The sequence below is a fragment of the Zonotrichia albicollis genome, chromosome 6 (assembly GCF_047830755.1).
Source record: "Zonotrichia albicollis isolate bZonAlb1 chromosome 6, bZonAlb1.hap1, whole genome shotgun sequence".
In the NCBI taxonomy this organism is placed as follows: Eukaryota; Metazoa; Chordata; class Aves; order Passeriformes; family Passerellidae; genus Zonotrichia; species Zonotrichia albicollis.
In genome coordinates this window covers 28,586,071-28,601,062 of record NC_133824.1, presented here as the reverse complement: position 1 = coordinate 28,601,062, position 14,992 = coordinate 28,586,071, and the positions used below count along the sequence as shown (strand labels likewise).

General features: G+C 40.8%; 1 protein-coding gene across 12 annotated transcripts in view; it reads right to left on the bottom strand.

The window, feature by feature from the left end:
• The window catches only part of RGS6 (regulator of G protein signaling 6), a 253,210-nt gene that overhangs the window by 69,368 nt on the left and 168,850 nt on the right, over nt 1-14,992 (bottom strand). For all 12 annotated transcript variants that reach the window (XR_012580818.1, XM_074542901.1, XM_074542904.1 and 9 more), the window contains 3 exons: nt 5,836-5,886; nt 4,347-4,453; nt 2,173-2,224 (listed from right to left, as the gene is read on the bottom strand). Coding sequence is in view for 11 of the 12 variants with exons in the window: in XM_074542901.1 (XP_074399002.1) it covers nt 2,173-2,224; nt 4,347-4,453; nt 5,836-5,886 (210 nt within the window). In the remaining variant the exon portion in view is untranslated. The remainder of the gene's footprint in view (nt 1-2,172; nt 2,225-4,346; nt 4,454-5,835; nt 5,887-14,992) is intronic.

Sequence of the window (14,992 nt, the reverse complement as noted above, 5' to 3'; positions counted from 1 at the left end):
GCTTCTGGGTCTGGTAAAAGATATAGTATAAGCAATCTGTTCCCTAAGCAATTTGGGAATATGCATGCCACAAAGTGACCATCCCTGCACTTCTTTTCTGCAAAGAAAAAATAAAAATAAATCAGGATATTGAAGTGAAAACAGAAATATGGGCCAGATCTTAAAAGCATTATCTGAGCCTTTTTTAATACGCTCCATCCTCTTATTCTTACACATTTCAAATGGTAAAGAGAAGCCTTGTCACATTTCACTATAGGCAGAGGCTGCTGAAACTGATCTGGTTTGGAATTCTGAGGGTCAAGATGAGCCCAGCACACACCACCAAACCAGTCCCAGGCTGCCTTCTGGGAAAGCCCCACCTGGATCTGCTAAGCACATCCCATTTCCATTCAAGGCTGAAACACAAGGTCCAAGCACACTCTGGGTATATGGTCAGGTCTGAACTTAATAGAGGACCAGTGCTACTCATGTAATTCTATTCCATGCCGTTTCTGTAATTTTAACATTCATATAATGAGCCAGTATTATGCACTGTAACCAGAGCTGACCAGTTCATTTATATTTACACATCTCAAGGGCAGTTTTTTCTGTAAAGCACTTATGGTACCAAATGAAGTAAGTCAGTTGCCTCACAGTGGTTTTTCATGCAAGGCAGTGAACTGCCATTAGCAAGTTAGTTCCTCTCTCCTGTAAGTGGACACATGCAAATAAAAAAAGTATGAAGTGCTCCTGGGATTTCAGTTTTATTTGGGTCTACTGCTAGTTTGGGATTCATTCCTGGGAAGACTCCATCTGTACAGGCTTCTGATATGCAAAGTCTGATTATAAGCATATGTTAGAGGTTTCTGGGACAGATGAAAATCTGTCACTACAAGGCTCAGCTAATGCAGCTGAAGCTTGTCCAGCTGTGGGTCAGCTCACAGAGGGTTTTATTTTGGTGTGTACTGCCCCACTCAATGCCATTGCAGTGCTGACTAACTGACTAATAATCTGACTGCCAAAACCAATTATTTATCTGATACTGCAGGAAAAACCAGAAACTCCTTCTTCACATTATTGTTCTGGTATTTAAAGAATACATATGAGACACAGCTCACACAGTAATATAGGGTGACTGTAATATCTGAAAATCTTTTTTGCAAATACAAAACAGTATCTTGTTTTCTCCTCAACAATTAGCTCACTAGCATAAACATGTAAGTCCAGTTCATCTGCAGATGAGGACTGCAAATGAACTATCACATGACACACATCATTGCAGACTAATTCTTCACCCCAGCAAATGATTTCCAGAATCCATAATGATGAATAATTATTGCATGGGAAAGAAAAAAACTCAAACTGATTATTCAGGGAGGAGCTCTAAACCAATCTTAGATTATGAGATAAAGGACTTCCAGAAGCTCCCGTTTTATGACTGCACACATGTATACACTTCCTCTTCCAAAGCCACATCAGGATGCAACAATTAATTTTATCATTTAACTGTGAAAGCAGCACAGTTCTGGCAGAGACAGCAATATTGCATGCAGACAGCTAAAGATAACAACACTGACATATTTTCTTTATGTATTATCCCTGTCTGCAGGCACTTACACGTTTAAAACACTATGTTGCACTTTATTAACTCATAAACCATGCTCAGTCTTCTCTTTTACCACATCATCTAGTAATCTTAAAAAAATGAGAAAATAAGTCTGATGTCATGTATCAGAGAACTTTTAGCTATGGGCCGCTGTTAGTTATGTACTGGTTTATTGATCAGTCAGATAAGTTCCCAGATGAAGTAAGTTTTATTGATCCACATAATGGATTCAGCAACAGATCAGAGGATAGTCTCCCACAAAAGCAATATTATTATTATTTAAGATTCCCAAGAACAAGTATTCTGCTGGCCACAAATCCTGCTGAAATGAACAGGGCTATGGGAGAATGAAGGCAACGGATGGCAAAATCCTGGCTCCACCAAGCTCAATGGCTACAGCTCCAGGGGCTTGAGACACTGCAGGGTTTCAGTTTGTGCATTTGAGATGGGCACAGATCTGCCTCTGATGCTGCCATCTGACAAGAAACTCAGCACTTGAAGGGTGTATGTGGCCAACAGTAATTATTTGATGGACAACTATTTACCTCACAAACTAATTTTCTATAATGCAACAATCATGCTCTCACCATAATCTGTGTTTTCTGGTTCCCAGCAGTTTGAAGGCCAAAAGTATGGTGCCTACGAAGAAACATATACATTTTTGTAATTTAAGAGATAAAAACCGATTCAGATGCAGAAAAACAATACAAGTTCAAAAAGAAGAATCACAAAATCTACCACCCAGATTCTGCCCTCAGGGGAAACACTGCTACAGATTACAGTAAAAGTGAGGATGCTGCAAAAACCTTTAATGGTCCTCACTGCAGGTAAATAGAGATGCTGTAATGCAAGCACATCTTGTGGAGGATGTCCAGTGTCCTGATGAAATTTCAGACACTGTTGCCAGCTCATCTGAATGTGGACATCTTATCCACTATCCCCAGAACCTCCTCTTTCCCCAAGAATTCACAGGCAATCTGAATATATATATATATATATTTTTAAGCACATGAGAAACCTTGTAGTCTTATCTATATGCTACATACCCCTTGCTTTTCTGGAGTAGCTACCAATGTAGCTGGCAGACAATTTCCTTTTTAGTTGTAACAGATGGCAGAGGTCAGAACTCAGCTGTTTAGAGTCATTCTGAAAGCAGAAGTCCTGCTAAACTTAGTGTTTTGGTCTTCTATCCAGGTCTGCATATTGCAGTTGCTACAATTAACTACAAGCTATATATGACTGTATTTCAGTTTTAACATGAATGAAAAATGACACAGCAGTCATCACATAAATTACAGAACACTGATGCTTTACTTATTACACATTGCTTTACTGCTGTAGTGCTACAGATTAATAGGACATTAACACACAGAGTTAATATCCTTCCACCAAAGTACAGTGAGAAAACATTGAGGATTTAAACAATACAGGGTTCAATGTTCCTACTGACCTGTATCTTATGAATTTCAGAAGATACAGAGCTACTCTTAAAGGAAGGACTGAGGTTGAGGTAAAAAGAAACAAGAAGAGAATAATGGAAAAGAAACATGATTCTATCAGGTTATTTTTGTAGAAAACAGCTAAGGAGGTGTGTTGGAGGAAATGAAAACAGGCAAAAATACACAAAAATTGTAAGAAAAGACAAGGGAAAGAAAAGTCAATAAGCAGTCAATTTGATGATATGGTTTACACAGGCTTAAAACAATAAAAAGAAATTAAGTTATATTGAAATGTAGCTCCTGAAAACTGCATAGGACAAGTTCTTAGAGTGCCATTCTTTTAAAACAGAGAAAAATACAGGTAAATGGACAACCAGTATTACCCCTGCTTCTGTCACATATGATAACACAATACCACATTAGCAGTAGGCATGAGCAGCTGCAATATCAGATGCAAAGAGCAGAATTGGCTTTTCAAATAAAAGCTAAAAAAGAGTAAAATAATGTAAAGGAGGAACAAGAGGGTGAACAGAAGAGAGGTGACAGGAAAGATAAGGGAGCTGGCTGAGACAATGTAACAGAAAAACACAAATTCAGCCAGCAGGATGAGGCAGTAGGACTCCAAGTTTAGACTTACTGCTCCTTCTAAAGTTATACAATCAGTTCAGAAGGAACTGTTGCAGCACAAGCACTCAGTTATCTAGTGAGCTGACAGTGGCTGATTTTGGACAGGGTATGGAACTCAAGCACAAGGTGCTTAAAAAATTCAGGACATCTGGAGGCACAGGAACATTGAGGGGTAGAGATGTCCCAGTTTAGGTGATTGCCAAGGTTACACATCCTTTGTAGAAGAGCCAAAGCCTTAAGCTTGCCCTCTCCCACAACAATCTGTAAGCAAGAGTGACAAAAATTTGAATTTTTTGCTGTGCCAAAGCTTGAATGTCCAGCTCCTAAGTGTGCCCTGGTCCATTTTGCACATACTTAATTCTGCATCAGAGTTAAAACCTGAAAGCCATCTTCTTTCTCCTGGTTTGGTTCAAATCTGAGTAAAACAGCTGTGAATTCAGGTATCAAAAAGAGTCACAAGACATAGCCATTCATTTATGTAAAAAACTAAGTCAGAAGGTAGATGAGAGTGATTTGGGATTCTAAAGCAAATTTTTTTGAAGGGACTTAACCTCTCCTAGGGCCTCTACAAAGATAGCTTCAATCCCTGGCTTCATAGATCTAATAGCTGCTAAGGTGTAAAGAGTGGGTGATTTTAGCAGTGTCACTGCAGGGACAGAAGAAGGGGCCACAAGGGGATCAGGGTGCTCACCAACCTGAAAACGATAGAACGTCCCATCATCCTTAAGGGTGAGGACATGGTCTGAGATGGGAAAGACATAACCCTGTGCAGCAATAAGACTTCCCAAGTGTATTGCTTCCCCTGTGAAAGAGAAAAAACAGCATGGATGTGTCAACAAGACATGCACTGCACATTTCTCTGCTTTCAATTGCAGCTCTGGTGATGACTCATGTGAAATCTGGTGCCCACATGCCTCTCTGTATCCACACCACATCCCTACTACTTTCAGCCAAACCCTGTAAAGCAGGGGTGCAAAAATCAGCCTTTCAATACAGATGAAGCACTGCTCAAATGTTTAACCCATTAGATTTTTGTTAACAAAATTCACATACCAGTCCAGCCCTAGAGCATGAAATTAATTTCAAAGTACATTATCCACTACAGGTGACAGCTGACAAGAAGCCTATTCTGTCAGTGAACCTCACTTGCTTCTACCAAATTCAAAAAGCACCTGCAACACCTGTTCATTGGCAGGATATTTATTCATAAAGACACATCCTCACACTGTAGCATTGCCCTTTGTTAGAGAAAATGTTGCAAAGGGGAGTTACATATCCTAGCGCTGCCCAGGCAACCTTCCCCAATGCAGAGGCCCATCTGTGCAGATTTTCAAGCAATGCCAGCTACCAAAAGCTGCATCATCTTTCACAGTGTTGAAAAATCATCTGCTTGTGCATGTCCAGATAGCTAATAAAGCTGTTGTCCACAGCTAAAATTCCAATTTGGGACTTGACAGGACTCATGAGAAGGGATGTGTATACAGAGATGCCCTGCTGGGTGATTCAACACTGCCTGTATCTCTGTTTTTACACAGTGACAGTAAGGCAGCTTAAGAACTGGTAGGTGAGAGCCTGGATTTTTTCCCTTTCCTGAAAAGGAAATGAAACTTCTGGACCTGCAGATCTTTTCTTCCCCTTTTCTCAATAGGTCTTCTCTTGACTAAATGATTTTGGTTTCTCTGAAGAGTGAACTATTTGGATTGTGCCCATGCACTGATCATTCTTTATGGCTGATTATCCATTTATCCATTTGCTTTTTTTGATAAATTAAAAGCCATTATCAGATTCTATGACCCCGGCCAAGAATGACACAGGCACTATGTGCTGTCAGCTGAGGCTACCTTTCTTCACACCATGAAACCCTGACGCTGCATTTGCCAGCTTAACCACACCACGTCCACCAACTTCTTTTTGAAGTCTAGGAACAAAACCTAAACTCAATCAGTCTTCTGTAGGTATCAACAGTTTCACAGACAGGCTAAAATTCCTGCAATAGTATTTCAGTGTGTTGCAGTATAAGGCATTAGACTTAATTAAGATGTTGACTCTTAACTCTTTTCCCTCCAATGTTTAAATCAAGCATGTTCTTTTACTGCCATTTTAGACTGCAGCAATATAGTATTTACTGTCTAATGGCACACACAATACAGACGGAGCATTTCTCCCCAGCTGTGGTCACCTTACCTGCATCCTCAATGCTGAGGTTCTTCATAAGCCACTGCACAATATCAGAACCTTAACAAACAAATGAACAAAAATTTAAGAAAGCATTAGACACCGAGACCCCAGGGTTTGAGTGCCCTAGAGAGAGATAATATTAAGATAGATGCAATAGAATTGGCATGAACTTTATTCCATTTTGCTTTTTATTTCCACTGAGGTTTCAGAATGTTTTTCCTTCTTGTGCCACACTGCAGCTACATGATTACTGACAGGTACTAAGTCCCATGGGGCTTTCTGTGCAATAGCAGACTTGATATACCTGAAGTCAGATATTAGTCTAATGGTTCACTGTAACTGTTCTCTCTCATTTTCTTCTCACTCAGCATACAGAGATAAGTTTCTGCAGGCACGGGTTAGCAAGGAAACAAAGGAGCATGTACTGGCACCTCACACCTGTAACATGTAAATGTATAAAACTGAAACATCAGTCAAAAACAGATAGGAGGGCCTTACTTATGTCAAAGATAAGCAATGTCTTTGAGAAAGAGGTGGTATTCAGAGAGCCTGTAACCACAGCCCCTCTGAGTGGTCACCTGGTGGTGACCACACAAACTGAATGGTGATTGGAAGAAGCAAGCCTTTAATATCCATCAGGAAGTTCATTAGATTTTCAGGGCCCATCCAGTACAATGAAAGTTGTTGCAATCTGAAAAAGAACATCAAATTCTCTAGGATTGATCCTCTGCATGTATACAACCTCTGTTGCTTGCATGGAGATCACAGAAGCGGAAAACTTGTCCCTGTTCAGTAGAAAGGCCTGTTACCAAAATACATCATGGCAGGGCAGCAAAATTTAGTTAAATCACGTACTCAGAAAGTTAAGTTTAAAATTAGACATAATGGTGTGTACAAATCAGCTAATGGAGTTCTCGAAAATCAAAAGCAATCAGCAAAGACACTTGGATGCAATATGGCAAGCCCATACTAAGTTGCAACAGCATTCATCACAACCTAACAATGCCATGTCAGGATGCAGACACAACATCAAGCCCTTCTCAACATACAGTCAATTTCCACAGAAATATTTGCATTCACATACTGTAGGCTAATAGCCCCAGTAACACTTCATAGAATCATAGACTGGCTTGGGCTAGAAGACACCTAAATATATCCAGTTCCAACTCCCCTCCACAAGCAAGGATGCCATCCACTAGACCAGGCTGCTCAAAGCCCCATCCAAACTGGTTCAGGCTTACAAAACAAATCCCAGAGGATCTGATTTGTGTGAAGCACTTCCAAACTCATGGGACTTCAGGAGCAGCATAATTACCATGTTTGTTCCAGAAGAACATTTTGCTTCCCACAGGCCCAAACCACCCCCATTTCCTCAGCAAACCTTAGACATAATAAAGGCCAGGAGTCACAATGTGCCACAGAGAGACACAGCAGGTACTGCAAGTGCCTCAGGTCCCGAAATCATCTGCAGGCCTGACTCTCCCATACAGGTGAAATTCACATTAGAAACATGAGCTCTACCCCACACAGAAGGGGACAGCAGCTCCCATTCCCCTGGCAATAGAAGTTGATCCAGAACACTACAAAGAGCACCAGCAAACCCGTTCAGACAGGCTTCAGCAGCAGGCAGCAATGAGCCTGACCTACCTCATCCTCCATCCAAGGCAGATGAAACAACAGACCTGTCCCCTGCAGGGAATCAGCAGAGCTCCTGAAGATCAGGAAAGCATCTGATTTCACTTATATACTGGGCAAGCAGATGTGGTCAACAAGCAGCAGCTGGGCATTGTCTCAACCTGCCTCGAAGGCAAACCAGATACTAAAGGATCAATCTCATGATCTTGTATTCTCAGCAGTATGGTCATTCTCCACACCTCCCAACTTCACCTAGGAGCATTTTCAGTTGCCACTACTCTATCTGGAAAATTATTCCAACTTTTTTTTTTAAATAAACTTTTCCTCTAACTTCACAACCTAAGTTTGTTAATGTGCAATTTATATGTATTTTATAACGGCATTGTGATTGAAGGAAAATAATGATTATTCTTCCTTGACAATTTCTCCTGAGTGTTTCTATGCAGGGCTGACACATTGTCTCTCCCTCTCCACCTCATTAAACCAACCAAACTTTTCCTATGTCCTCTTAAGATGGTCTCTCCCTATACCATTCAGCAACTTCTCAAATTTAAATCAGCTTCTTTGAACTGAGCTCACCAAAACTGCAGTCAGTACCTTGTAGAACAGCAAATCAGTGCCTCTGGCAATGGTGCCAGCACTTTTCTTTTCTCTACTAAAACCATCATGCCAGATGCATCCCAAGGTCATGTCATTTTCTTGAACAATAAATTTATTCAGAAAAATATGTACAAGGGGTGCAAAACTATCCGCAAAAAGGCATCTAGTGAACACTGTTAGCAGAATAACATATGGGGAATATGTTCAGAGCCATGTTGTTTTGACAAGTTTGTTAATAAAATATTATATTTTATAAACACGGGTGTGCCCTTTTACCTTTTACGAAAAAAGATTTTGAAGACAGAGTACAACATTTATGGTTAGAAAACTAATTCAAGAAGATTCAAACTGTACTGCTTCTGTACTGTCAGAAACAAAACCTCACAAAATGCTCTTGGTTCAAGTGAAACCAGAATCTTTCTTGATTTTTCAGTTCATCCCCTAAACAAAAAACTGTTTCTCCTGATTTTGGTCTCTCCTTACAGGCTCGCAGTGATCTCTTAGGCATTGTATTCCCAAGTGACGTGAGAGCTGATACCTGACAATCATCTACAGTATTGCATCGCATTGGCCGTGGGAGGTGAAGTGGTTTCTGCATGATCTCCCTTCCAGATAATTTCCCTTTCCAGTACAGGAACACATAGTTCCTGATTTAGGACTAAGTCCCACTCCATTTTAACATAGAATGATCATGTCCCAGCTCTAGGACACTTCTGAGGAATCTATTCAATTTCCATCAAACAACAATGACAATCTGAAGTAATGCTGAATGCTGGCTCCCCAGTCTCTGACCCCTCAAAAGAAAGGTTTATATGGGCAGGAAAGGTTTAAGGCACTGACTCAACCAGAACTCCTGTGATCAGCCACTCCAGAATATAAGCAGCAGTTGAGATCAGGAATTTTAATTTGCCTCTGTTAAAAACATGAAGTAATTCCTGAATGCTGCCAAGAGCCTGGAAGATGTTATAGCTGTTCTCCAGTTGTCCTGAGGCAGACAGATTATCTTTCTGCTGAGCTTGCTGAACCATTATTTATCACCTGCCAAGACTGATTACTCACCCTTTGGACAATGACAAGTCTTTCCTTCCTCTGTTAATTACTGTCATCATTAATAGCCATGTCACTAATTAATATTCAGTCATAATGAAAACTCTTTTCTGTCATCTACCGTAACACCTTCAGTTTTTAGGGTTACCCTTACACAATGGCTTTGCATTTGCTTGTGGCTGTTTCTATCACTGCAACCTGCTTTTGCCCACCTAGAAATACTACTTATGCCCTTCTTAAAATAAGAAAATTTAGATTTATCCTTCTAAGACAAAGTGAAGATTGGAATGATTTCTTTACAACATTGTTGTCTGCCAGACCAAGACACGGATACCTCTATCTGTAAGTCTTCAAGAAAACATCATCTTCACCTCTCCTTTAGATTAAGCCAGGTAAATGGTCCTCATGTAACTCATCTTCCCAGAAAGATATTTTCTCACATTTCACAAGCTCTTTCAGAGGGCACCCAAGGAAAACCCTTGACTCTGATATATTTCCACTGTACCCTAACAGGGCATTTGAAATCCTCTGAAAACAAACAGTTGGTCATGTCTTCACAACAGGAAGTGTTACCGAATCCAGGCAGAGAAATAGCTTCCATCTTCTCTGTGCTCCTCTCTATACATCTACATTTCCTCTGAGTCAAAATGCTCAGTTCAAGAATAACCAACATCCTCTGAACACCTATTTCATCCTCATCTATAATGGAACATATCTTTTTGCCTTAGGCTCTTCTTTGAAGCTGAAGTTGCTTAACACCAACAGAATAGCTGTATTTCTACCTGCAAACATATTCACAATGGCCATTTATCCAGCTACGTGTTTAGAGACAGAGCCGCAGTTTTATATTTATTGCTATTTTCTGCATTTTCTCTTCAGCCTCAGTGACCCCATAATAGTAGCCAGCGTTCTCTGCTTGCCATTGCCTGTCAACATGACAAATGAGTGGTAAGACACTGAAAGATTAATTTAAAAAATTCACAAGGTATGGGGCCATTGGCAAGATGCAGTTGGTGAGATGAGTCACTACCCCTGTATTTCATACTGTATCTACTCAACCTGTGTTGTTCTACCTCTTCCAGAAAATGCAGAAAGAAAGATTTGCCCATCTTTTACATGCTGAAATGACAAAGGCAGACAGGACAACTCACCATCCTGAAATACTTCTAAAGATTTGCTGCCTGGAGTGGAGTCTGTACCTCTGGTTCTGAGGTACAAGGCCCACTGAGGTCTGCTTGTCACCCAACAGACCAAACAAGTCCCGGACAAGGCCTACACCTGTACACATGTGTATGTATACAAATAAAAATTATAGGAGTATTTCTGAAACCTCAGCAAATGTGTGTATCTCTATTTGTCTTTTTAGGCCTGGAAAGACAACTGCCTTTTTGCTGTGTCCTGAGATGGCAGAGCTGACAAGCACTGATGAGTGGAGCTCTACAGGGATTTGACATGAGACACCTCGTGTGGCCAGGTGTGGCACCAGTGACCAAGGACTACAGCTTGTCCTGTCTCATGGGACTTATTAAGCTGAGCCCTGACCACTGGCTGCCATCAGCTGATGGGTGGGTTACCCTGGATCTCAGATCATTCACAGCCTCACACTGCACTGACAGATAGTATCAATGAAGCAAGTGAGGTCTTAAAAACATTTTAAAATACCACCTGATCATACCATGAGAAAATGTGTTATACATACCTGTATACAGAAGGATACAGAAGATTGCTTGGCTATTTCCTGTCTTTTTTCAGTATTACTGTAACTCTAATATTCTCTGAACATATTTTGATGGTTTAAAAATATATTAAGTACTTCTGCATGGCAGGGGGAGGTTTTCAGTCTGGTCAGGATAGGGATTTTTTTGTTTGTTTGTTTTGTTGGTTTTTTCCCATGAAAAATGTGAATGTTCATCTTCTTCCTACATCTTATCTACATACTTCATGGGCAAACAAGCCATGTGCCTGGCCTCTGATGTCAATCACCTCCAAACTCACAGTCCAGATAGTCTTTTGCTGGAAGGGTAAAAATATGTCCCCCTTCCTGTCACTTCATTCTTGAAAATAGACGAACCCATTTTAGCACCAAATTTTCTAAACAATTTGCTCCTGAACTCAGAGCAATCTTTAAATATTTCTATAAGAAAAGCAAGAGAAAAAAAGATCACAAGCAGTTGAAATGACATAAAAATACATGCACAGGTGTATGAGCAGACACTCAAGCTGCTTTTCATGCTGCTAATCATAGCAATCACACTGTTAAATGAAAATAATGTCTTGGGTCCTTCCCCAACCAGTTCTGAGTCCTTGGTAAATCTAGGACAAAAGGTTAATTATCCCCACTTTTACCACTGGGCTTACAAAAATAAACAAATTAACATCCCCCATGATAAAGGGCAAAACGAATTCATATAAAATTTCTCAAGGCCTTTAGCACTCTGTGCTACAATTTTTCTTACACAAAGCCCCTTACTGACACCCACAATGATTTCAGCTAAGTTGGAAGTACAGACTACCACTCTCAGTAGGGATGTAACACAAAGCAACCATTTTTATGGTGGGGGGGGAATGGAACACATAGGTCTCTCTCTAGTATGCTGCCACAAATATTGAGGAAATGTTTTATAAAATTTACCTACAATGAGTATATAAATAAATACCAATGCCAACTAAAAAAATAGCTCAATCTGAGTCTCAGTTGACTCAGAAAATGTGGTAATTGCAGCTCTTCTTCATCAGCATGTGGTAATTGCACCACTCAGTGTCAGCAAGAAGGATCATCAAAGCTACAACAGCTTAAGGAGCATCATCAAAGCTACAACAGCTCAGAGCTTCTTGCAATAGCAGTTTTCCTTTATGTTATACTCACTTTAAATCTTGTTTGTGAATTATTAACAACCATTTGCAGCAGGAGTGTCACCCCTTTTTGATAAAGCAGCCAAAGTTTCTAAGGAGTCTTTTTGTTCATTGTAAACTTGAGATCTTGAATTTACAGTTTACTTTTCTTGTAGTAAAACAATTTGAAACATAGCACTCTATGTGAAGTAAAAATGAGGCTTGGTGGGAAGGTGGAACACAATATTTGAAAGATGGAGGTTTAGAATTGCAAAATCCAAATTCCTGTGTACTTTCAGCCCTGTTAATATCTCCTTCCTCTGACCTGTTATTCAGAGGGACTTTTGCCTTGTCATCATATTGGTCAGGCTACCAAAGAACACACTCCCTCCACAATGCAGACCTGTAGAGGAAGATTTTCACTAAGCAGGAATCAATAAATGACATGATGGTGCAGAGCTCTGTGAGAGCTAATTTACTCAGGTAACAAAGATTAATTAGATCTTAAGAGCTCAGAGATACCACAGCCAGACTTCTTTCCTTACAAGGCTGCCCATCTAAAAATAGCTCAGGTAGCTTCACGGGGCACGAGAGACAATAGCAGGGACATGCCCAAAGACATGGCAATACCCTCTCATCACCAAAACCTAGAAGCAAGCAGCCATGCTGAGGAGCAGAAGGATGCTACTCACCAAGAGCCCTGCATTTAAAATGATTGCTCTACAGTGGTGACAGTAAGGCTGAGTTAGCAAACCTCCTAATGGATGCACAGCTGATCCCAGTGAAAGAGGTCTGCCAGGGCAGCTTAAACCAGGTCCTCAACTGGAAAAAAGTCATACCAGAAAGGGCCTTTTTCCAGTTGACCTGCCCAGCTCATAACAGGTTTGGTGTTACGCCAGCCTCAGTGCTGTTCTCACTGCACTTTGACAGAGCTGTGTCACGTCAGCCCAGCCCTCACACCTGACACTCTGCACCTTCAACCCTCGCTGGCCTTTGCTCACACTGAGATGCCAAGCCCTGGCCTTAGCACAGGGCAGCCACACTGATTTATTTGTGCTAAACACCCCACACCTGACTGAGAAAACCTGAGCTGCCATCATGTGCTACCTGAAGACAGGCCTGGCAACAACAAACATGCAGGTAAACCTGAATGCACACACCCTCCAGAAGCCAGGATATACCATAACCCCAGTGCAATCCCCACTGCTGTTGCTACACTTGGCTAGAATTTGGCCTAAATTAGAGATATACCGTGTGACCTGTACCCAAATCTTATTCTCTCCTCAAATACAACCCCATATCAAATTGCTGTTACTACAAGTATGGGAGGAAATTGCAAGACAAAAAGAATTAGCACGTTTACTGTCATTCAAACCCATAGCTCCTATAACACCCACAGAAGATGAGCACATTGCCTCAAGAACCCTTATAGAGGTATACAAGAGGCAGGAAAGGGGCACCTTGCACTCCCAGCAGCACTAGTAACAGCATCTGAAATTACCACCTTTCACTAGTCACTAAGAACTGTGGATGTGTTGAGATGCACCTGTACACCTACAATTGATCATAAATTCCCAGCTGCTTTTCCAGGTGCTCTGCCTTTGCATTAGTCAGACTACTGAAGTGGCTCACACAGCTTAGCAATTTGGCTCTCTGCCATATAGTCATGTTTAGGCGCTGTTCCTCACGCTGTCAAAATGATTTGGCAACAAAACAGCAAAGGAAGCAACCCTGAGCCTGCTGGAATCGAGGCTTTTGAAGACTCCTGCGTTAGACCTTGTTAGGGATGAAACATTTTTACTTCAATTCATGTGAACAGCCTTTAAATTAAATGCAATGTTTCTGAAATTTCAATGATATATTACTATTTTTAATAGCTAATTTGCTTCTCCAGAAAACAAAAAAATTGATAAAATGTAAAAGGCTACTGGTGTATTTCAGCATGTGACTATCAGGTCACTTCACACCACATCTTCATTCACAAACTGAATTTTAAAGGCTGTTACATCAAGGTCCTCCTTTCCCTCACCAGTGTTGTAACAGTTTCCTTGCAAAGGTGTAAAGGTCACCAAGTGGTGCAAGACAGCAAAGTACTCTGAAAGCTGCAGCATTTTAATGATTTTGGCACAATATTTATTTACTAAGAGATCTGGAATTGTAGTACTCACCTATGCCAGATTCCTATTAATTTCTGCAGTAATTCTGTTGGCAAAAGTTAATTTTTAAATCTCTTACAGAGCCCTGGTGACAACAGATCTCTCCCAGGATCACACATTTCTGTGTTAACTGCAGCAACATGATCATCTGTGATCTCAATTACAGAGAAGCGTAGTTACCTTCATCAAATTTTCTAAGAAAGCAAATTCCTCCTGACACATTGCTACTTTTTTCCCCCCTCGTGTTCTTTAGGAAAGGTTGAGAACCACACAGAGTGTTTACAGTGATGCAGTACACATTATCTGGAACATTAAATGACCCAATGTCTGTAACTCTCTTCCCTCCAGGAGTACATAATTCATAAAATAATCAGTATTGTACAGCTTTCCCACCCCTTTTCCTGCTAGGTCATTCAATCACATGTGATCATCATATGTGGAGTTAGGGTTCTGAAAAGCACAAAGCCCAGAGCTCCAGGCACACTGCAGCTGCAAAAGGCACGACAAGGGGAACACAGAAATGCCAAACACATGGCTCCCTCCACAGCTTTCTCCTTTGAACCTGCCTTAGCCCAGGGCTGCTTCTACTGCTCTGCCTAGGGTTAGGGTTATGCTGCCCTGGAGTGCAGCAGTCAAACAAGGACAATTCTCCAGCAGGATTAAGGTAGCACATGTAATTTCTTTTAGTCAAGGGTAAAGCCAAGTGAACCACAACTCTGTAGCAATTGCTGACAATTTACTTAGTGCCATGTAAAACAAAGAGACAATATTGGCACTAACATTAGAGGCCTTATTTTAAACCAGGCTCCTTAAGCCATGTGTTAAAAGGAACTTCTACTGGCAAGGCTTAGTTGATTTTGCTGGCAACAGCTTGTTCCAGCATTGCAGATTTG